Here is a 23,316-nt window from a genome sequence, read left to right on the forward strand (position 1 = left end):
CAGTGAATAATAAAACTTTCTTTGGAACACATTTTAAAATTTGGTTTCAAATATTTACATTTTCATATGTTTTATTTTCTTCTTAGGCTTATAATTAAATGACACATGCCCATAAAGCATTGCATAAAATCATTTTCACGGTCAATAAATGGTAGAGCATTTGTCTGGGAATGCAGCAAATTACTTAACCTCAAACATGCCTTTAGAACGCATCTTACACAAGAAGTTAGGATGCAATACCTTCCAGACCAGACAAACAACTTTACTTCCTGGAAAATGTTTATCACAGTTACAGCTGCCTCCACTTGCATACCATCAATCTGGTGCTGAGATGACTTTGTAAATAATGTCAGCAAAAAGCCATGAGTTTGTAGAATTTATGAAACTTTAAAAGTGTCTCACCTCTGAGTTTAATAGCTTCTGAGATATACATTATCTTTTGGCACCAGACCTGTTTTGATGCAATAAGGATGAAGAACCTTTTTGTAAATACCCTGAATAGCCGACAGACTATTTAAATAGGAAGAACCAAAATATGTATGCTTTAAGTAGGAAGGAACAAACGTACTATCCATTGTTATCATTGCATGTTTATGCTTATTTTAGCCTAGCATTAAATGTGCAGTTTAGCCTAGCCAGCATGGCTCAGTGGTTGAACATTGACCAATGAATCAGGAGGTCATGGTTCGATTCATGGTCAGGGCACAAACTGGGGTTGCAAGCTCAATCCCCAGTGTGGGGCATGCAAAAGGCAGCCAGTCAATGATTCTCTCTCATCATTGATGCTTTCTCCTTCCCTCTCTCCTTCCCTCTCTGAAATCAATAATATATATATATATATATATATATATATATATATATATATATTAAGTGTGCAGTTTAATTTTACACTTTTAAAAAATACAGATTGGAATGCACACACTTTAGACTTGTAATGGTACAAGGCTCTATTAAAAGTATAATATTTGGCCGAAACCGGTTTGGCTCAGTGGATAGAGCGTCGGCCTGCGGACTCAAGGGTCCCAGGTTCGATTCTGGTCAGGGGCATGTACCTGGGTTGCGGGCACATCCCCAGTAGGAGATGTGCAGGAGGCAGCTGATCGGTGTATCTCTCACATCGATGTTTCTGACTCTCTATCTCTCTCCCTTCCTCTCTGTGGAAAATCAATAAAATATATTTAAAAAAAAAAAAAAAGTATAATATTTGTTGTGTCCTCAGGGAAGTTAAATTCTGAGAAGGAGCAAGCTAGATGTTTATATTTTTAAACTAGAGTTAGAAACAATCCATTGTAATTGTTCCACTCAGGCTAATACAGCACTGTGCTCAGCCTGCCAAAGGCCCAGGTGTAGGTTTGAAAAAGAAGAAAAGTCCACAACATTAAAGAAGTTTGAGCTTGCCCTAACCCAGCCATGGGCAAACTATGGCCCGCGCGCTAGATCCGGCCCGTTTGAAATGAATAAAACTAAAAAAAAAAAAAAACCGTACCCTTTTATGTCATGATGTTTACTTTGAATTTATATTAGTTCACACAAACACTCCATCCATGCTTTTGTTCCGGCCCCTCCGGTCCAGTTTAAGAACCCATTGTGGCCCTCGAGTCACAAAGTTTGCCCACCCCTGCCCTAACCGGTTTGGCTCAGTGGATAGAGCGTCGGCCTGTGGACTGAAGGGTCCCAGGTTCGATTCTGGTCAAGGGCATGTACCTTGGTTGCAGGCACATCCCCAGTAGCGGGTGTGCAGGAGGCAGCTGATCAATGTTTCTCTCTCATCGATGTTTCTAACTCGCTATCCCTCTCCCTTCCTCTCTGTAAAAAATCAATAAAATTTTTTTTTTTAAAAAAAAAAAGAAGTTTGAGACCTGGTTGTGCTTGAGCATATTGGACACTTGAGAGTTAGAAGAGTGGTCCATCCTGAGGGTGCAGTCCTGACCTGTTTGTTGATGCCTGTTGCTCTGTGTCAGCCAGGTGGCGTGAAGAACAGACTAGGAAGGAGAGAGCTTTCCAGTGCGAAGAGGGCTAATGCCTGAGAACAACCAGCCTTTCAACTCATTGATCCCGGCCCTGTCTCCCGCTGACTCCTTATCAAATGAGACTCGTAGAGACACAGACCTATAAAAGAATTAGTTTCCTCTGCTAAGCAGCCCAGCATCCCTGAGATGCATCTTGCACTGAGGCCTAAGAGTAGAGACATATGAACAGGTTTTCATACAAGCTGCAGCCAAGTGCAGACGCTCATCAGAGGCACCTGCTCAGCAGGAGGCGTTCTAGTAATCTCTCTGTACTCTTTTTTGGATTGGAGTAGTGAGCTCTAGCGATGCCCTCATTACTCCCCATCTTAGATAAGGCAGCTTGATGATAACATCCAATCACAACTCTTACAGCATCAAGGGTAATTGGAGGCAGGATAGAGAGAGAGAACAAGCCCACACAACCTATAAACCAGGGGTAGGGAACCTTTTTTCTGCCACGGGCCATTTGGATATTTATAACATCATTCGTAAGCCATACAAAATTGTCAACTTAAAAATTAGCTTGTTATATTTGGTCAAACATTTAATAAGACAGATCACCTTTAATGCCTTGGCAGGGTCAGGCCAAATGGTTTCGTGGACCTTATACAAGACATGGCCTGGATGTTCCCCACCCCTGCTATAAACAAAGAGACTTTTGAGCCACAAGTTATCCTGTTTTCCATTTTTCTTTCTTAAGTGCAGATTATCTCCTAATACTCAGATTTTTTAAATTATTTTTTGCAAATATACAATGTATGCAAACATAATACTCTGCCTTTGAATAAATACTCAGAATCATTTCTGAGTAAAATGTACCTAAAAGAGAATGAAAGCCAAGACTCTAGCTGTTTTTATTAATCCATTAACAGGTATATATTGACCAGTGATGGGAAAGAAAGCATTTTCACAACTTGGTTTGCAAATTGCTTTAGGCTATCCATTTAAAAATTGTGTTCTGAAATTTTTCAGGAAGGAAATTAAATAAAGGACACTTTAGAGTTGCTTCTTAATGCCATCCACCGGTTTCTCCCTAATAAACAGAGTTTCCTGGAAATTTCTAAGTAATAAGACAGATCAGAAGAAATGGAGATAGAACAGTTTAACACTATACTTTGCTAAATCAGAACACATTATAATTACAACAGTGAACATTTGTTGACTATCATTCTAGTCCCTTAGGTCTGCTTTAATAAACACTTTTTTTTGGCAAATTTGAATGTAAAAAGGCATTGTTTACATAAGTAGTTACAAAGGGACTCTAATATTACAATAATGTGGTTTGAATTTCCATTTCTCTGAAAAGTACACCTCATCCCCACTAGCATTTCCCACTCAATTCCTGGGAAAAGACATTAGGTTGCTAGAAGCTTGTTTTAATTAATAATAGCCTAATAAAGTAACAGGGCTGCTGCCTTCATGGAGGGTAGAGAGATAACTTAATAAGACATGTTTGTTTTGGAATATATCTATGACAAAGCTTGTCTCCTGTTTTTCTTCTTGCAGATTTTTAAAAGCGTTGGCTCTTATGAAACTGTCCAGGAGCAGGGAAGTCGGAGGCTGATCAGCTTTTCTCTCTCAGGTATGTTTTGCTCGCTGAGGGCCTGTGGAAAGAACAAAAATGTCAACCATCAGGAGATCCGCTTTAATTTGACTCTTACCTAAAAGTTACTCAACCTTTCTCTGTGCCTCAGTTTCTCCATCTGTAAAACAAAAATTAAAAATATCAGCTTCATTTCCCCTGGCCTCATGAGGATAGGGAGGATTCAATAAATAATAGATGTATAAGCACTCTGAGATGATGAGAGGAGAAACTGCTAATTCTACTTTTCCTCCGTTGCCAAGTAGCAGTAATGGAGAGTTTTTCTAAAGTGGAAGTAAGGGAAATCCTGGGGAGAGAAGCAGCTGGCAGACCCTTTGTCCAAATAAAATCTTAATTAAGCCCAATTGAGCTGCTCAAAAAAGTACATTCGTGGAAAAACCAGTGTAAGCCATGTAAAGTCTTTAATTTAGTTAATAGTATTTAGTTAAGAGTAATTTAATTAATTTTTTCATTATAATAATGTACCATAGCACTGTAATATGTTAACAATGGGTAAAGGACATTATACTATTTTTGCAACTTTCTGTAAATCTAAAATAATCTCAACGTGAAAAGTATAAAGAAAAACTGAGTTGCTCTGGCTAAAATTCTCTAGAAAGTTCAGAGCCCCACACACTCAATTTCACCTTACGTGGTCTTGGGGATATGCAATGGCATGAAGCTCTAGGATTCCGGTGAGTACAGTTTGAGAAACTATTGCCTTAGCTTGTTGTCAAACCAACAACTGTTACAGGCCATAAATGTCAGAGATCTGAGATCACACTCATGCACTGTCCTTGAGAGAGGGACAGTCAACTGGGGCTATTCATGTTTAAGTGAGCACCAGTAAAGGAAATGTGTGTCTAATGATTTACTGATAGGCAGTTATAGAAAAGTTACAGGATACAAGGTTAATATACAAAAAGTCACTCACTTTTCTGTACACCAGCAATAAATAAGTGGAATTTGAAATTAGAAACACAATACCGTTCCATTAGCCCTGGGCATGGGGCTTAGTGGAATGATGGGGCCACGAGTGATGCCTGCTGCACCTAGGGTCCCTGGCCTGTCAGTGTGCCCCTCCTCAGCCCTCCACTCCAGCCAAGGCTTCTTACCTGGACACCCAGCTACCTCCTTCTCAGAGAGGCAGTTGGTTGGCAGGACATTATTAAGAGAGATGGAGGAAAACACCAATAAATTAAACATATTTTGTGTTCATGAATTAGAAGAATCAACATAATTAAAATGACCATATTATCCAAAGCAATATACAGTTTTAATGCAATCCCCATCAAAATCCCACTATGGAAAACAGTATGGAGGTTCCTCAAAAAATTAAAAAGAGTTACCATATAACTCAGCAAGCCCTCTTCTGGGTATGTACCTGAAAATTTTGAAACATTTATTCACAAAACTATATGCACCCCCATGTTTATTGCAGCATTATTCACAGTGGCAAAGACACAGAAACCATGTTGTCCCTCAATAGATAATTAGATAAAGATGTTGAACACATATACAATGGAATACTAGAAGAAAAGCTGAAATACTACCAATTATGACAAAATGGATGGATCTTGAGAATCTCATGCTAAGTAAAATGTCAGACACAAAAAGTTAAGAATCATATGCTTTCACTCATATGTGTGATATAAAACTTAAAGCAACAAATGAACAAATAAGGCAGATGGGTTAGTGAAGGTTAGAAGGGGTCAAATGTATGGTGACCAAAGGTGATTTGACTTTGGGAGGTGGCTACACAATGCAATATACAGATGATGTATTATAGAAGTACACTCTTGAAATCTGTAAAATTTTATTATCAAAAATCACCCCAATAAATTTAATTTTAAAAAAGACAAAAAACAGAAATGTTTATAAAGGTTATTCGGGGAGAAGGAAAATAATAAAGGTCATAAGCTCAGAGATCACAAAAAAACCTATTTATATTTGAGGAATTAACCTATGCCAATATTGGTATTTTTATTGAAAGGTAATATAATATATTGGTTAAATGCACATTCTTGGTAATCAAAGAGACAGGTTCCAATTTGATTTCTGATACTGACCAGCTCTGACAACTTCATCAAGTCACTTAACTTATAAGCTTCCATTTTTCTCTTCCTCAAATTAGTAATATCTACCTCATAGAGTTTATGGTCAGAATTAAATCAGATAATGTATTTGAAGGTCATAGTATAATTCCCAGAATTTAGTAACTAGCTAATAAATAGGACCTGGTAGAGGTGATGGCAGTCATATTATTTTATGATGAATAAATCTACATCTGTCACACTGTCGGTCAATGACCCCAACAACACCCCAGATTTGGTGATCCACTAGAACTCAGCATATAATCATACTCATGGCTACTCAGCAGTGCCTGGGGTGATGTCTGGAGGGAATCAGTGGTGAGCTTCTGTGAGTCTTCTCCCAGTGGAGTCACACAGAATATACTTATTTCTCCCAGCAACAAATCATGGCATATGACATGTTCTTTGCCAGGTAAGCTCATTACAGACTCATTGCCAAGGAACAGTTCCATTTACAAAGCCTTGCCTTTCCTGACAGCGTAGTTATTCAAAACTCTACTCACTGGTATGCACTTGACTCCATAGAGGCCATCTTTTCTTTTTTCATTCTTCCATTGTCCATCTTCTTTGCTCTTTTAACCCTCCTATTTCTCTTTATTTCTTCCAATTCTCTCTTATTATTGAAGACGATATTGAAGAACATATGTATTATTTGACTACAATGCTTGCTTTTTTTATGTCTCCACTTTGCAAAATTTTTACCTAGATTTTCTCCTTCAGGGTCGACCCAAGTTTTCTGAGGTGACCCTCAGGTGCTCACCCAACCCCATTATCTTAGCCTGCCTGAAAAAGACTTAAGTCCAGTGCAGTAAGGGCCAATGGTCCTCTTAAAAAGCATAATGACTATAATGCCAATTATGTTTATTTATTAAAGGATTTCTCACCAAAATAATATAATACATGCCATTAAATGTTTCACATAGTGGCTTCTTTCGACATATCAGTCCACGTTTGTAATGAGGTAGAAATAGTCTAAAGAGTGAAATAATTTTCAAAGTTTTAGATAGACCTTTCTTCTTATGAAAGGCCTGTTATGCTCTTCAACCTCACTGAAACACAGTATCATTTATTTTATAGATTTCCAGGCCATGGGGTTGAAGAAAGGGATGTTTTTCAACCCAGATCCTTACTTGAAGATTTCCATTCAGCCTGGGAAGCACAGCATCTTCCCTGCCCTCCCTCACCATGGGCAGGAGAGGAGATCTAAAATCATAGGCAACACCGTGAACCCCGTCTGGCAGACTGAGGTGAGTGCCGTGGGCCCCGAAAAGAAGCCTGTGCGTTATTCCCTGCTTCCTTGGAGCCCTGAACTCTGCTGCTAAGTTCGTGGCTCTCTTGGTCTTAGAAGGGAGTCATGTTCTCTCTGGGTTCCTGATAGAGTCCCTCAGGGCAGTACCCAGCCTCAGTAGCCATATAGTAGTCACTTGATTTGGTTCTAAACCTGTGCCTGAAAGCAGGACAGCCTTTTCCTCTGCCTTTCTGTGGGAGAAGGAAGAGAAGCATTTTGATCTGAGAATTCTCACACTCTTTTCATACATGTGGTCCTTAAGCAAGTGTGCCAAATTTTAAATGTGTCCCTCTGGATTCTAAAACTTGGGACAGGTAAATCAATAGGCCTAGAATAAGGCCTAAAATACAAATTGCTTGATTTAAATAGACAGGAAGCATAATTGTTCATTCCATCTTCCTGGTTTACGCAGTGGCAGGCAACTTGCTGACACATTGAATAGTTTGTTTTGTCTAATGAAGGCCCTTCACTCCTAAATGTGCCTCTTCCACCATTCAGGATCAACAAAGCCACGTGTCAGGCTCAGCCGCACAGTGACTAAGTCCTGTCCTTGAGAGCCAGCAGAAAGTTGCCTAGTTCATTAGCTTTAGCATGAGGGTATAACCTGCAAACTGTGTGGGTTGGGGAGCAGGGAAGTTTAGGACATGAGTGTGGCACAGTCTAATGCAGTAAAAGTGCAGCTTTGCAGTCACACAAACCTTGGTTCAAATCTCAGATTGGCCAAATGAGTTATACTAGTTGTATAACTGAGAAATCAGTTATCCTCAATCTGAGCCTCAGATTATCTTCATTGGGCTCTTACTGCTGGAAATGTACTACTCCAACTGAAGACATTTGCTTTGGACAAGATTCCTTCCTTAATTCTTCAAAATAGACCATCTCTGATGTAGAGCCCTCAAGCATCCTTAATTAAATATTTGGGGGCAAATGCTTTTTCATTGTCTCTTAAATTATACCCTACTTCCTAGGCTTAATTAACCCTGACCCAGATGAGCAGCATTAGAGCTTTTAAGTGTACATAAGGGAAGTGGAATTATACTTTAAGCTTCCTACTGCTTTGGTTATCAATAGATTCTAAAGCGCAGATAGTACCATTAGCATGAAATAATGAATCTTAAATTATTTGTCCCTTCAGCCCTGGCTATTCTTACCAATTATTTCTGGACTCCTCGCTGAATTCCTAGTGATAAGTCCAGATGCCACAGGAATTTATAGTACATGAAATCAAGAGGCTTCTCTTTGAGGGGCGTGACTAATTGTGAGGAATGGAGGGATTGAGTGATAAAGAAAAAATAAGGGGGGAAAATCATGAACAAGGATAACAGTGTAGTAATTGCCAGGGGAAGGGAGTGTGGAGGGGAGATGGAGGAAGGTACAGAGGGGATAAGTGGTGATGGATGGAAACTTGACTTTGGGTGGTAATCAGACAATACAGTGTACAGATGATGTATTATAGAATTGTGCACCTAAAACTTCTATAATTTTGTTAACCAGTGTTACACCAATAAATCCAATAAAAAGGAAAAAATGGATTCTCTATTATGAAAACCTGTAAAGCAACTTGTTCTAAGGTATTTAGTCATAAAGTAATTTTCTCTCAGAGAATAATCGTACAATCCTGCACCATCAGAATGTTTTTGTGACCTCCTCCGTTCTCCAGCTCGCCACGGTTAAAGTTAGTGTGGCTTTCACTCTAAAGCCACACAACTCAGTGTCTCCCTGTGCGTCTCTGGCATCCCCTGAGCTTGACGTAATTCCTTGAGATTTTTTTAAAGAAAGACTGCCATGTGTGCCTATCCTGGTTACTGCTAGCAGAGCTTACAGCCACGTGTGCTTTGGGTAGGGCACTTCATCTGGGAGTCATCATGTCAGGGTGGGGCTAGTGTAGCTCCCCTGGCTAATACCATGTGGATTGAGTGCTTTGACCCAGGAAAAATGGCATCTGGGGCAGTGTCGTTGAGGGACTTGATACAGGGACATTAGTGGCTGTCCTTTTAGACTTTCCCCAAAGCCACACAACTCTTCTCTGTATGATTCTGACATCCTATGACCCGCCATCCCTCCACTGGAGCCAAGGGTGGGTGCCTGCAAGCAAGATTTTGTGTGATTTACCTTTAAGAGGATGCCTGGGTTTCCAGCAGCCTTCCATCTTAACAGGGCAGAGAGAATCCCCGATGATTTTCACAGCCAGATGCTATGTGGGCTCCTGTTCCCAGCACTGGTGCTCTAAGCTGGGAACCTGGCATAGGGTTGAGACCCCTCCCTCCTCAGTGGAAACCTCTGCAACTGAGATACGGCTCCAGATTCTCAACCTCTGCACACGAGTGTGCGCCAGACCGTTCTGTGTCTCAGCCCCTCCTACCAGTCTCTATGTGGCTGCTTCTGTGTATCCTCACTTACAGGACTTCTGTTCAGCTAGTCTTCAGATGGTTGTCCAGGTGCATTATTGATAATTAATTTGTAATTTTGATGTGGACAGCCATGTGAAGACTAACTGTTGTTGCCTTTATTTAAAAAGTTATATAGTATGCTGTTTTAAAAAATTGCTCAGTGAAAAAGATCTGCTTTCTCCTTTCCCCTACCAGCCCACCTCCTAGAGTTCAGTTTGGAGTGTACCGCTCCAGGCATTTTATCTGCAAAGTATAATGGAATCTCACTCTCCATATTCTTCAACGTCTTGCTTTTTCATTTAGTTTGTCAAGTATCTTTTCATGTCAGTGCATATTTATTTGCCTGTTTCTTTTTAATGACAGCAGAGAGTTTTCTGTTTCAAAGATTTATCATACTCCACTTATCTGATTCCCTATTGATAGATATGTTTAGTCTTTCCAGTCTTTTTCTATTGTTAATACCGCTCCGTTGAACTCCCCCCCCCATGAAAATATCTATTTTGCATGCTTGTGCAAGTTAATGCAGAAGGAAAATGCCTAGAAGTAGAATTCTGCTTTGAATGGAATTTGCAGTTTAAATGCCAGTAAATATTGCCAATTCTCTTCCCAAAGATTGAATCAATTTACATTCCCATCAATACAGTGTGGGAGTTCTTGTCTTTTCCCACTCTCAGGAGCATGAGTATGATCAATCTTTTTAAAAATCTCTGCCATTTTAATCATGAAAAAAAGATACTGAATTATTTATTAAAAGTGCATTTCCTTTATTATAAGTGATTTTGTGTGTTTTTCTTACTTTAAGAATTTTAATACCTTTAGTCAAGTGTGGTGGTGCCTGATAGCATTCTTTCTTCTTAAGGTGACTTGATTTTATTATTTGACTCTCAGAGAATAACCTTATTTTTAAGCACTGAAGAAGCCCCTCATCATTGCCGTTACTCATTTACTGAGTAAACAGGGCTTAGAGCATTCTAAGACCTTAATACATATACAGGGTGTTCCCCAAAAATGTATACACACACTTTGAACAATTATAAAGACAATGTTTAACAAAATACATTTCATTTTTAAAATTGAGCTATCAACTGTGTATACATTTTGCGGGGCACCCCGTGTATATACTGCCATTGGGATGTTTTACCATGACTTTATTATCCAAGCAGATGGCCTGGGAATTGGCCAGACTTCACAACTCTCAGTTAACTGATACGGCATATTATTTCATTGCAGCAATTCAGCTTTGTGTCATTGCCCACTGACGTGCTGGAAATTGAGGTGAAGGACAAGTTTGCCAAGAGCCGGCCCATCATCAAGCGCTTCTTGGGAAAGCTTTCAATGCCGGTTCAGAGACTCCTGGAAAGACACGCCATAGGGTAAACATGTGATTGAAATCCTTATCAGATATTCTCAAGTGGCAGTCAGCAAACTGCAGCCCATAGCCAAACCTGGCCCAACACCTGTTTTTGTGCAGCCATGAGCTTTTTACATTTTTAAGGTTGGGAAAAAGCAAAAGAAGAGTAATAGTTTGTGATATATTGAAATGGTGTGAAATTCATTTCTGTTTCTATCAATGGAAGTTTTATTTGAACACAGCTATGCTTATTAGTTTACTTATTGCCTGGGGCTGCTATCATGTTACCATGGCAGAGTTGAGTAGTTGGGACTGAGACCTCATTACCTACAAAGCCGAAAATATTTACTAACAGACACTTTACAGAAAATTTGCCAACTTGTGTTCTAAAGAGAGAAAAAAAGATATGAATTTCCTTTGCTTGGCTTTTCTGTGCATGTTGATATTTTCCAAGTACACCCTTAATAACGGACAGTGCCAGCAGCAGGTGCAGGTCTTGCAGTAAATATACAATGTCTAAGAGAGGATACAATTGTGGATACTGAAGACCCTGTGAGGTGCTTCAGAAAGGGAACTGCTACTTTAGAATATTTGATAAGGATTTTCTTGAGGTTTTCCATGTTGTTGATCAGATGTACATTCCCATGTTTACCTTAGGACCATCTTATAAGTACTGGAGGCAGGGCCACCCTGGCATGCCTGTCTCATCTGCTGGTATGGTCTTTGGATGAAGAGGTATTGGTCAGATCTGTGATGATGCTTATTTCCTTCCAGGGATAGGGTGGTCAGCTACACACTCGGCCGCAGGCTCCCAACAGATCATGTGAGTGGACAGCTGCAATTCCGATTTGAGATCACTTCCTCCATCCACCCAGGTATTTTCAGCATGAACTTCATGTCTTGTCCTAGCCTAATGTCATGTGGTTAGACAGTGGAGTAGAGATTAACAATAATACCAACGTAGGTATGGAGCCATGTCTAATTTATCATTTTACGTCCAGCACCCACATAGGAGATGCACAATCGATGTTTAATCATTGCATACATGAGTGACTAAATGAAGGAAGTTGAGCATGAATTAATGTGATACATGTCTTGTTGAAGAACTGCGATTGGACAATGGTTTTTTAATAAAAAATAAAAACTATAAGTTAAACAGAAAATTTCACAATCATCCAGTGTTCAGCTTTTCAAGGCAAAGCACATTTCCAAATAAAAATGATAAAATGCCTCACAATTCCACTTTTTCTCTTCACCTACAACTAAGTGTAGATCACGCTGAGAATTGTTTGGTCCTTCTAGCTTGCATCTATGAGTTGCTGTTAAAGCTAATGAAACTTTTGAGAACTCAGAGTCTAGAGTTTATCACTGCCCACTCATTGAACTCCAGTTTCTATGCCCATCTATAATACAGAATGTAAGAAAATATCTGACTGGGTTTTTAGCCTTTCAAATTTAGCCTTTTCTCTAGTCTAAGAATAAAATTGACTCTTTCTTTTGTGTAGCAGTAAAGACAAACTTAGGGCTCACCAGAGAGGTGGTTTTCCTTCAACGTGTGAATTGCACTACTGTGTTTGAAATGGGAAGCTCACATCTTGCAGGAATCAAATAAAGCAAGCAAGTGGGAGAAGGTAGAGGTACACCAGATTGCTACTCCTTGAATAGTTACTTCGTGTGGAGACCTGGTATATTCTCCCACTGCAATAATCTCCAAATGTTGGAAGCCCTCCAGCCCTAATAACTGAATACGTGGTTGCTGCCATCATCTAGCCCTTTTCTACTCTAGTTGCCAAGAACCCAACTTACCCATTCAGCCACCCTGGGGGACACAGCCATAGGAAATGCTCTGAGCAAGTATAATTAGCCTTGCCCGGGATCAGCAAGGAACTGTAAACACCCCTCCCCCACCTCTCAAGTCTTTCCCATAACAAACATTGTTGAGAATGGTAGCACTAAGCTTTCGGTTATTTTTTTTTTTTAATATATATTTTATTGATTTTTTACAGAGAGGAAGGGAGAGAGATAGAGAGTCAGAAACATCGATGAGAGAGAAACATCGATCAGCTGCCTCCTGCACATCTCCCACTGGGGATGTGCCCGCAACCCAGGTACATGCCCTTGACCAGAATCGAACCTGGGACCTTTCCGTCCGCAGGCCGACGCTCTATCCACTGAGCCAAACCGGTTTCGGCAGCTTTCAGTTATTTTAACCAAAAAATGAATTCCCTTAAAACAGAACTCAGAAATATGACTGTAGATCTGTAAATTTTCATTAATACAAAAGAACTCATTTTTTTTTTCAAGTGTTTAAAGCACAATCCTGGCATTTGCCAATAGTCCTGGCTTCATTAATAATAGTGTCCCCCTTCACTCTCAATAGTGTCTCTTCTTGAACAATAAATTATATGATCACAATAAAGGAAATGGAATCAAGCATGTAGGAGGGAGAGTAGCTAGCCTTTATTTATTTATTTATTTTACTTGTCTGTCTATGTTCCATCCTTTTGGCAACCACCAGCTTGTTCTGCATATCTATGGGTTTGGTTTTGTTTCTTAATTTTTTTTGTATTGTTAGATTCCATATAAATGAAATCATACAGTATTTGTCTTCCTCCATCTTGACTTATTTCACTTAGTTCATAATATACTACAGGCCCATCCATATTGTCATAATTGACAAGATTTAATTCTTTTTATTGCTGAGTAATACTCCATTCTGTATATATAACACATCTTTATCCACTCATCTATCAATGGTCACCTGGATTTTTTCCCATACCTTGGCTATTATAAATAACTAGAGGCCCGGGTGCGAGAGATTCGTGCTCTCTCGCAGTCTGGAACCCCTTGGGGGATGTCCACCTGCCGGCTTACTATGACTAAGCCGGCAGTCAGGCATCCCTCTTGCAGTCTGAGGCTCTCACAGTCCGGGACCCCTCGCTCCTTACTGCCCACCCGCAGCAGAGGTGGGAGAGGCTCCTGCCACTGCCGCTGCGCTCGCCTGCGGCTTCTGGCTGAGCAGCACTCTCCCTGTGGGGCAGCTCCTGCACTGAGCATTTACCCCCTGGTGGTCAGTGCACGTCATAGCGACCAGTTGTTCCGCAGTTCAGTTGATTTGCATATTACGCTTTTATTATATAGGACTAGAGGCCCGGTGCACAAAAATTTGTGCACTCGGGGGAAGGGGGTGTCCCTCAGCCCGGCCTGTGCCCTCTCGCAGTCTGGGACCCCTTGGGAGATAACGACCTGCTGGCTTAGGCCTACTCCCCTGTGGCAGAGGGCAGGCCCAATCCCTAGGTGCAGCCCCTGATCGGGCTCAGAGCAGGGCCGATTGGGGAGTTGGAGCGCCGTCCCATCATGCACAGAGCAGGGCGGATTGGGAGGTTGTGATTCCACCCTCAGTCACGCTCAGGGTAGGGCCAATTGGGGGGTTGGGGCACCACCCCCCTGTCACACTCAAGGCAGGGTCGATGGGGAGGTTGTGGCGCCACCCCCTCTCACACACACAGCAGGGCCCATCAGGGGGGTTGGGGCTCCATACCCTGTCATGCACAGAGCAGGGCCCATCAGGGGGTTGGGGAGCTCCCCCCTGTCACACACAGAGCAGGGCCGATCAGGGGGTTGGGGCACCGCCACTCTCACACTCAGGGCAGGGCCGATGGGGAGGTTATGGCTCTACCCCGTCACACACAGAGCAGGGTCCGTGGCGGGGCAGGGGGGGGGTGGGGGGGGGGGCTTGGGGCGCCGCACCCTGTCACACACACAGCAGGGCCGATCAGGGGGTTTGGGTGCTGCCCCCTGTCAGGCTGATCCCAGTGCCGGGAGGCCTCGCGGCTCCGCTGATCCCGGTGCTGGGAGGCATATTACCCTTTTACTATATAGCATAGAGGCCTGGTGCACGGGTGGGGGCCGGCTGGTTTGCCCTGAAGGGTGTCCTGGATCAGGGTGGGGGTCCCCACTGGGGTGCCTGGCCAGCCTGGGTGAGGGGATGATGGCTGTTTGCAGCTGGTCACACACCCTTCAGGGTGGGGGTCCCCACTGGGGTGCCTGGCCAGTCTGGGTGAGGGGCTGAGGGCTGTTTTCAGGCTGGGAGTGACTGAAGCTCCCAACCGTTCCTTTTTTCCTTTTTTTTTTTTTTATTCTGGGCCAGCTTTAGCTTGAGGCTTGGCTCCAGCTCTTAGGCCTCCGCTGCTGAAAGTAGGTTTCTGGCCTTTGCTTACAATGTTGTGATTCTGCTGGCTGAAGCCCGGCAGTATTCGTTACAATGTTTCTTAAACTGCAGGCTCAGAGGTCTGCAGCTGTAGGCAGGGAACGTTGGTTTCCTCCATCACTGAGGCAACCAAGCCTCATGTTAGTTTCAAGCTGCCTGGCTGCCGGCCGCCATCTTGGCTGACAGTTAATTTGCATATCTTGCTGATTAGCCAATGAAAAGGGTAGCGGTCGTACGCCAATTACCATGTTTCTCTTTTATTAGTGTAGATGCTGCAATGAACATAGGTTCTTTGTAAATTAATGTTTTTGTTTTCAGATAAATACCCAAAAGTTATATTGCTGGATTATATGGTAGTTCTATTTTTAATTATTTGAGAAATATCTATACCATTTTCCATAGTGACTGTACCAATTTGTAATCTCACCAACACCAACAATGAATAAGGCTTCCTTTTTTTCTCCACATCCTTGTTGGAACTTATGTCTTAATTTTTGATGATAGTATTTTGAGAAGTATGAAGTGATATCTTATTGAGGTTTTATTTTCCATTACTTGGATGATTACTGATGAGCATCTTTTCATGTGTCTATGGGCCATTTGTATATGCTCTTTGGAGAAGTGTCTATTTAGGTCCTCTGCCCATTTTTTAATTTCATTGTTTTTTATAGTAAGGTGTATGAATTCCTTATATGTTTTTTATATTAATCCCTTATCAGATCTAGCATTTGCAAATATCTTCTCCTATTTAGAAGGTTGTCTTTTCCTTTTGTTGATGGTTTCCTTTGTTGTGAAATAACATTTTAGTTTGATGTGTTTATTTTTGCTTTTGTTGTCCTGGCCCAAGGAGAAATATCCCAGAACATATTGCTAAGAGCAATGCCAAAGACTTTAGTGCCTATATTTTCTTGTAAGAGTTTTATATTTTCAGGTTTTATTTAATCCATTTTGAGTTTATTTATAATATGGTATAAGAAAGTGGTCCAGTTTAATTTCTGTGCATGTACCTGTCCAGTTTTCCCAGAACCACTTATTGTTGAAACAGTCTTTACTGCATTGTATATTCTTGCCTCCCCTGTCATAGATTAACACTATATATAAGTGAGGATTTATCTCTGGGCTCTCTATTCTATTCCATTGATCTATGTGTCTGTTTTTGTGCCATTCACATACTGTTCTTATTTTTATAGTTTTATAGTATAATTTGAAATCAGAGAGTGTGTTACCTCCTACTTTGTTCTTTTTCAAGATTACTTTGGCTATGTGGGAGTCTTTTGTGGTTCCATGTAAATTTTAGGAGTCGTTTTTCCTGAAGGAAAACACATTCTTGTAGAATGTTTCAGCTGAGCACTGGCCAGTAAGAAGCCCTCATCAACCCCCACATCCAATATCCTATCTAATAAAAGAGAAACATGGTAATTGGTGTACGACTGCTACCCTTCCCATTGGCTAATCAGGGCAATATGCAAATTAACTGCCAGCCAAGATGGCAGCCAGCAGCCAGGCAGCTTGAAACTAACATGAGGCTTGCTTGCTTCAGTGAAGGAGGACTCCAACGTTCCCTGCCTGCCGCTGCAGGCCTCTGAGCTGCAAGCAACTATGTAACAAACATAGAAGCTAAACAAAACCCCAGAAACCTGCCGGGCTTCAGCCAGCAGGATCGCAACATTGTAAGCAAAGGCCAGAAACCTACTTTCAGCAGCGGAGGCCTAAGAGCTGGAGCCAAGCCTCAAAGCTAAAGCTGGCCCAGAATAAAAAAAAAAAAGAAAAGAAAAAAAGGAGCGGTTGGGAGCTTCAGTCACCCCCAGCCTGAAAACAGCCCTCAGCTCCTCACCCAGACTGGCCAGGCACCCCAGTGGGGACCCCCACCCTGAAGGGTGTGTGACCAGCTGCAAACAGCCATCATCCCCTCACCCAGGCTGGCCAGGCACCCCAGTGGGGACCCCCACCCTGATCCAGGACACCCTTCAGGGCAAACCAGCCAGCACCCACCCATGCACCAGGCCTCTACCCTATATAGTAAAAGGGTAATATGCCTCCCAGCACCGGGATCAGCGGAGCCGCGAGGCCTCCCGGCACCGGGATCAGTGTGACAGGGGGCAGCGCCCAAACCCCCTGATCGCCCTGCGGCCCTGTGTGTGACAGGGTGCGGCGCCCCAACCCCCTGATCGGCCCTGCTCTGTGTGTGACAGGGTGCAGCGCCCCAACTCCCCCCCCCCATGGGCCCTGCTCTGTGTGTGATGTGGTAGAGCCATAACCTCCCCATCGGCCCTGCCCTGAGTGTGAGAGTGGCGGCGCCCCAACCCCCTGATCGGCCCTGCTCTGTGGGTGATAGAGGGCGGTGCCCCAAACCCCTGATGGGCCCTGCTCTGTGAGTGACAGGGGGCAGTGTCCCAACCCCCTGATTGGCCCTGCTCTGTGCATGACAGGGGGTGGTGCCGCAACCTCCCCATCAACCCTGCCTTGAGTGTGACAGGGGATGGTGCCCCAATCCCCCAATTGGCCCTACCCTGTGCGTGACTGAGGGTGGAATCACAACCTCCCAATCCGCCCTGCTCTGTGCTTGGCATGGGGCGGCGCCCCAACTCCCCAATCGGCCCTGCTCTGAGCCCGACCAGGGGCTGCACCTAGGGATTGGGCCTGCCCTCTGCCACCCGGGAGCAGGCCTAAGCCAGCAGGTCGTTATCTCCCGAGGGGTCCCAGACTGCGAGAGGGCACATGCCGGGCTGAGGGACCCCCTTCCCGCCCCCCCCCCCCCGAGTGCACAAATTTTTGTGCAACGGGCCTCTAGTCTATATATATATAAAAGCCCAGTGACCAAATGGCGGAACTATCAGAACGACCAGTTGACCAGTCGCTATGATGCACACTGACCACCAGGGGCAGACTCTGAATGCAGGAGCTGCCCCCTGGTGGTCAGTGGGCTCCCACAGTAGCAGCACCGCTCAGCTGACCAGGATGAGCTGAGCTCCCACAGCCGGCTGCTCCCCACCGGTCATGCCCCCCACCAGTGCACAAATCTGTGCACGAGGCCTCTAAGCCCTACAATAAAAACCCCTTGGGAAGGCTTACATGTCCATGTCGGGCAAAGTACGCTAACACTAACTGCTCTCTTGTGGAAGGAGTGACATTTTCCTCTTGCCCGCAGATGATGAAGAGATGACCCTGAGTACGGAAGCTGAGCCAGCGGGCATGCCGGGCAGCCCTATGAACAGCCTGGTGGCGAGCAACCCTGGGGACCCTCTGCAGGAGGCACCAGAGCCCTCGGGAAGCTCCGAGTCAGAGAAGCCGAGGGAGGGCAGCGCCCTGGTCGCGGAAGGGAGCGCCAGCCTGGGGCTTGCCAAGCCCGTGGAGGAAGCGGCAGGTACCACTGAGGCAGGAGACGACCTCGACACAGTTTCTGTGGGACCTGATGGGGCTGGGGAGCTTCTGGGCCTGGGGCGAGAGGACACCGAGCCCACCCTGGGTGCAGAAGAGGTGGCCGAGGGGCCGGCCCTGGGAGGGGAGGCACCCCCACCGGAGCTGCTGGAGGACAGTGAAGCCCAGGGCCGCCCTGGGGACCCTGCGGCAGAGGAAGCGGCCGGAGAGAGCAGGGCTGGGGGGCAGGAGGAAAAGGGCCCGGCGGCGGAGGAGGCGGGGGAGGGCGATGGGCACGTGCCCGCCCTGGGAGCCCCGGAGGACAGGCTGCCGCTGCGCGCCTCGGCGAAGCGGAAGAACAGGCCCTGCTCCTTGCCGGTGTCGGAGCTGGAGACGGTGATCGCGTCGGCCTGCAGCGACCCGGAGACGCCGCGCACTCACTACATCCGCCTCCACACGCTGCTGCACAGCATGCCCCTGGCCCAGGCCGGCAGCCCCGCGGAGGACGACGGCGCGGAGGAGGAGCCCACTCTCCAGGACACGGCGGAGAAGGACGGGCTCAGCGACGGGGACACGGTCGCTGCTGAGCCGCCCGCCCCGGGGGAGGGCTTGGAGGACCCCGAGGGGGCTCCTCTCGGGACGATGGCCCCCGGCCTCTCCGGCGTGGCCAGCAGCTCGGCCCCGGATGGCGACACGCACCCCAGCACGGGCAGCGAGAGTGACTGCAGCCCCAGGCAAGGCGGGGACCACAGCTTCGAGGGCTGCGACGCGTCCTGCTGCAGCCCCTCCTGCTACAGCTCCTCCTGCTACAGCTCCTCCTGCTACAGCTCCTCCTGCTACAGCCCCTCCTGCTACAACGGCAGCCGGTTCACCAGCCACACCCGCTTCTCCTCCATGGACAGCGCCAAGATCTCCGAGAGCACCGTCTTCTCCTCGCAGGAGGAGGAGGAGGAGGAGAACAGCGCGTTCGAGTCGGTGCCGGACTCGGTGCAGAGCCCAGAGCTGGAGCTGGAGTCTGTGAACGCGGCCGGGCCGTGGCACGACCAGCCAGCCGCCCCCACCACCGGGAGCATGAGCGAGAGTGTGGCGAGAGCCGCGGACGGTGTGGAATCCCCCATGGCGGGGCCAAGCAACCGGAGAGAAGGTTAGACCTCAGACCTGATCAGAGTGAGAACAGGACCGCGAGGGGGACACAGGGCTAACCAACCTGGTTTCAAAAGGAGAGGGAGAGGGGCAGGCCCACATGGGGTTGCTGCCGATGTGTGTGCCTGTCCTGTGTGTGTATCTGTGACGACCAGTAGCTTACACCCCACCACCTCACACATACACCGCGTTACCAGCGCACACATGTGAGTGCGCACGTGTGCATGTGACTCTCTGTTTAACTTATCACTGTGGCTAGTGTAGATGTTACCCTTCCTGACCTCACAGCAGCCAGAGCGTCAAGGCTAGTATCCAACGACATGAGCAGAAATGGTGGGTAATGTGAAAATATCTGCTGACTTCCCAAAATGTATTCAAGCTTAGCAATGAATATAATATAAGTGGAGGGGCATTGATTTTACCTGTATTTTAGAAGTTAACTAGTCTGTGTACATATAGATAGGAATAGTCTACCTATCTTTCATAACTGGTCATTATTTCTGATGCTCAATTCTGTCTATATTGTTGTTGCTTTTCTCTTTTTTAGTGTTTCTATGTTTTGTTTTTTTTCTTCTTTTATTTTATTTATTTATTTCTTTTGGCTGATTGGAAGGGAAGGATAATATGAATGCACAAATTGCTTTGTTTCAAATAAGATTCTAATTCAAAAGATGCCACCTCTAGTTTTAAAATGTGTTCTGTATTTTAACCACAAAAGGTCTTGCTTTCGAATCATCCGTGAAATTAATTTGCATTTCCTTATCCAGAGTTGGGAACCATCTTCCAGGCTAATGACAGTGACATAGGGGGAAATAATTCAAAGGTCATATAACAAGATGAAATAACTTGGTTGTTTTAAAAGAGAGACATATAGATTCTGCTGCTTTGCTGTTCTGCTGTTTCAATTAGGCTCCAAATAAAATGTGGTGGTGTGGTCTCTAAATTGCAAACTCACGAAGGGCCAGAATTGTATCTTCTCTGTGTTTGCATTCTCGGCACCTAAAGACATGCCTGGCACCTACACATTTTTATAGGAACTAAAGTGAGCACACAAAAATAATTTTAAGTCAACAAAGTTAATTCTACATTTCAGAGAAAGAAGGAGTGAGAAGAAGTGGCACCTGTGATCAGAAGACGTGCAAAAAAATGGAAAAGGAAGAGAAACCCAGGGAGGAAAACTGTAGTGACATACAGTACCCCACAGGGGAGACGATGTGGAAGGAACCCCTGGCAGTGAAATAGCGGTGGTCCGTTTCCTTCTTCAGCTAGGATGTTGTGAATATCTTCTTTGTTCTGGGCCCCATGCTCTACGCTGGGTGCAGGAAAACAAACCAGCGTCAGACAGCATATGGAAATACTCAATGATTAAACACAATCAAAAATAATTACAATATAAAGAGATTTGAGGACACACGCATGAAAGAGTATAACTAGGAGCTGGCAGGAGTATTTTAGACTAGAGGTCGGCAAACTTTTTCCATAAAGGGCCAGGTAGTAAATATTTTAGGCTTTGTGACGCAAGAGGCAAAATCTAGCAACTATTCACACCCAAAGGCTATTTTTCTAACACTTCTACATTTTAAAATGTAATCATTCTTGCCTCAGAAACATGCAAAAATGAAGTTGGATTTGTTATTTGTCAACCATTGTAGCCTATGGGGTATATTTTGACCACCTTTTTGGAAGACAATCCACACACAGTTCATTGAAAATTAGCTCAGCATACACTGTCCATGCCCTATCCATCAGGGGAAAGCTGCTCTTCACAGAAAGGTGCTTCAGGGCCATAGCAGAAATCTTTGCAGTGCAACTTCTAAAGAAATGTCTAAATTCCTGAATTCTGCAGGCTGTAAACTCAGAAAAGGTTAAGAAGAACCTGAACACTTTCCTATGGTGATCACCAGGGGCAATACGAAGATTTCTGAGAGGGACTGTTGATCTCCTGAAAGCTGCACATGTGTTAGCATGTGACTTCTTTGCAGCCAGTCTTCCCTCCATCAGTAGTGAGTCCTGAGCTAAGGGTGTCCGTGTTGTCTATCTGTCCCTCACTGGCATTTGCTCCAAGACAGCAGGGCTTCCACGCAACCCACCTAATATGTGCATGTGGGCCCTGTTCTCCCATTAGAATCGCTATTGCCCCTTGCTGTGACTTCTCAGGTTGCAAATTCTTTCACTGCCTAGGCCACGGTAAACTGACTGCGCACATGCCCAGGTAGATGAGTCTACAGCAGCTTATGGAGGATGTATTCTTTATCTACTTTTTGTTTCTTTTCCCTTTTATAAAATCCTCCGTTTTAAACTTCAACATAAAATAGTTTTTAAAAACTTTCTTAAGATCAAATTATAAGAGCACTGTAATGAGATTATGACCTCAGGCCCTGGAGATTGGGTTGATTATATCCAGTCCCACCACTTCCTAGCCATGATACCGTAGCCAAGTTACGTAACTGCTCCATGCTTATTTGTAAAACGGGTGCAAATGTAGAATCTACCTCAAAGGGTTATTGGAAGGACTAAATGAGGATATGTGTAAAGCCCTCAGCCTCCCCTTGAGTGAGGCTTCTTCGAGGCAGATAAACAGTGAGACTAACTTTTCAAGTGGAATATATTTCCCTCTTGGAAGGTCTAGACGTTCTGAACACTTGCTTTGTGTTTGAGGCAAGGGTGATTGTGTGGCGCTTCAGCCTCTTGCCGAACAAAATCCTTTGCCTCTTCTGTGTGCTCCATCCTTTCAGTTGGCTGAGCTGGGTCAGTCATGTGACTGCATTTGCTTGGGGTTCACAAGCAGGTAGGGTCAGCTCCATTAACCCCTGCAAGCAGCAATATTCCACTAGCTTGGAGGAGTGATTAATCTGACTGGTTGAATTAATTACAGGAGGTAAGTTTGTTCTTTTTTTTTTTCTCAAGAAACTAAATTAAAAGCACAGAAGCTGATGGCATAACAACTGTACCATTGTTTTTGGTTTCTGACATGAAGCATATATAAAAACAGACATGAGTGTGAGATCCACTAAAAAACAGAGCACATCTTTGAAACAGGAATCAGTTCACAAGGAGCTGTGCGCTGACACCAGGGGCACACACCTTCCTTGGCTTTCCTCAAAGTCTCAGAGACCCCAAGCATTTGAGTAACAGAGTTCACACAGGAAACTGTGTCATATGTTTAAACTTAGAAGGGCCCTTTGTTCCGAAATACCTCTCTGTTTTTGTTTTTCTGTTAGCTCTAGGAATGACACTGCTAAATTAAAACCATCTAACTTCCTTCCTAATTAACTTATTTTACTTTTTATCAGGTCTAGGGATCTAGAGTTAGAAGAAATAATCATCCTGTCCATGTATGGGCATTCTGGAAAATATTTGAAACTTGAAATCCCACAAAGATCTTAACTGCTGTTTTTTACAGTTTCTCTCCTTTTTGACCTAAGGGCTAATGGAACACTTAGTGTTTGCACCAGACATGAAGGGCAGAAGAAGGAAAAGATCTGACCTTTGTCCTCTGGCCAATATGGGCTCTTGCAATAAAGCCAGGATCATGTGAGGTAGGAAGGAGAGGAGACACCAGTCTGAATGGAAGCTGTCTCTTGGCCCTTGAGCCTGTAGCTCTCCAAAGACCAAGAGCAATTACTTTTGCAATTGCTGGTGCTGTAGGCCTCCCATCCACATGGCAACTCTACACACAGTGTTACCAGAACCTGAGAACATCATGAAATAGGAGTACCATTTTAGATCATTGTTCAGTTCATTATAAGCCTGACTGACAATATTATTAGATATGTCTGCAATAATTGGGGCATGCATTCTGTGGATATGTTTATCTCTAAAATTTGTCCATGTTCGTCTCTCTTCTTTCTCCTATCTTACTTCTGTGTTTCAAGTTTTCTTGTCTCAGTCTT

At 44.3% G+C, this 23,316-nt stretch overlaps 1 protein-coding gene across 1 annotated transcript in view; it reads left to right on the forward strand.

Moving 5' to 3' along the window:
• Positions 1-23,316, forward strand: part of HECW1 (HECT, C2 and WW domain containing E3 ubiquitin protein ligase 1) — a 106,596-nt gene that overhangs the window by 37,126 nt on the left and 46,154 nt on the right. The window contains exons 5-9 of the mRNA XM_081102094.1: positions 3,516-3,591; positions 6,762-6,931; positions 10,593-10,735; positions 11,488-11,588; positions 18,072-19,424. Of these exons, the coding sequence (XP_080958220.1) occupies positions 3,516-3,591; positions 6,762-6,931; positions 10,593-10,735; positions 11,488-11,588; positions 18,072-19,424 (1,843 nt within the window). The remainder of the gene's footprint in view (positions 1-3,515; positions 3,592-6,761; positions 6,932-10,592; positions 10,736-11,487; positions 11,589-18,071; positions 19,425-23,316) is intronic.

Source organism: Myotis nattereri (assembly GCF_964212035.1).
Source record: "Myotis nattereri genome assembly, chromosome: 11".
NCBI lineage: Eukaryota > Metazoa > Chordata > Mammalia > Chiroptera > Vespertilionidae > Myotis > Myotis nattereri.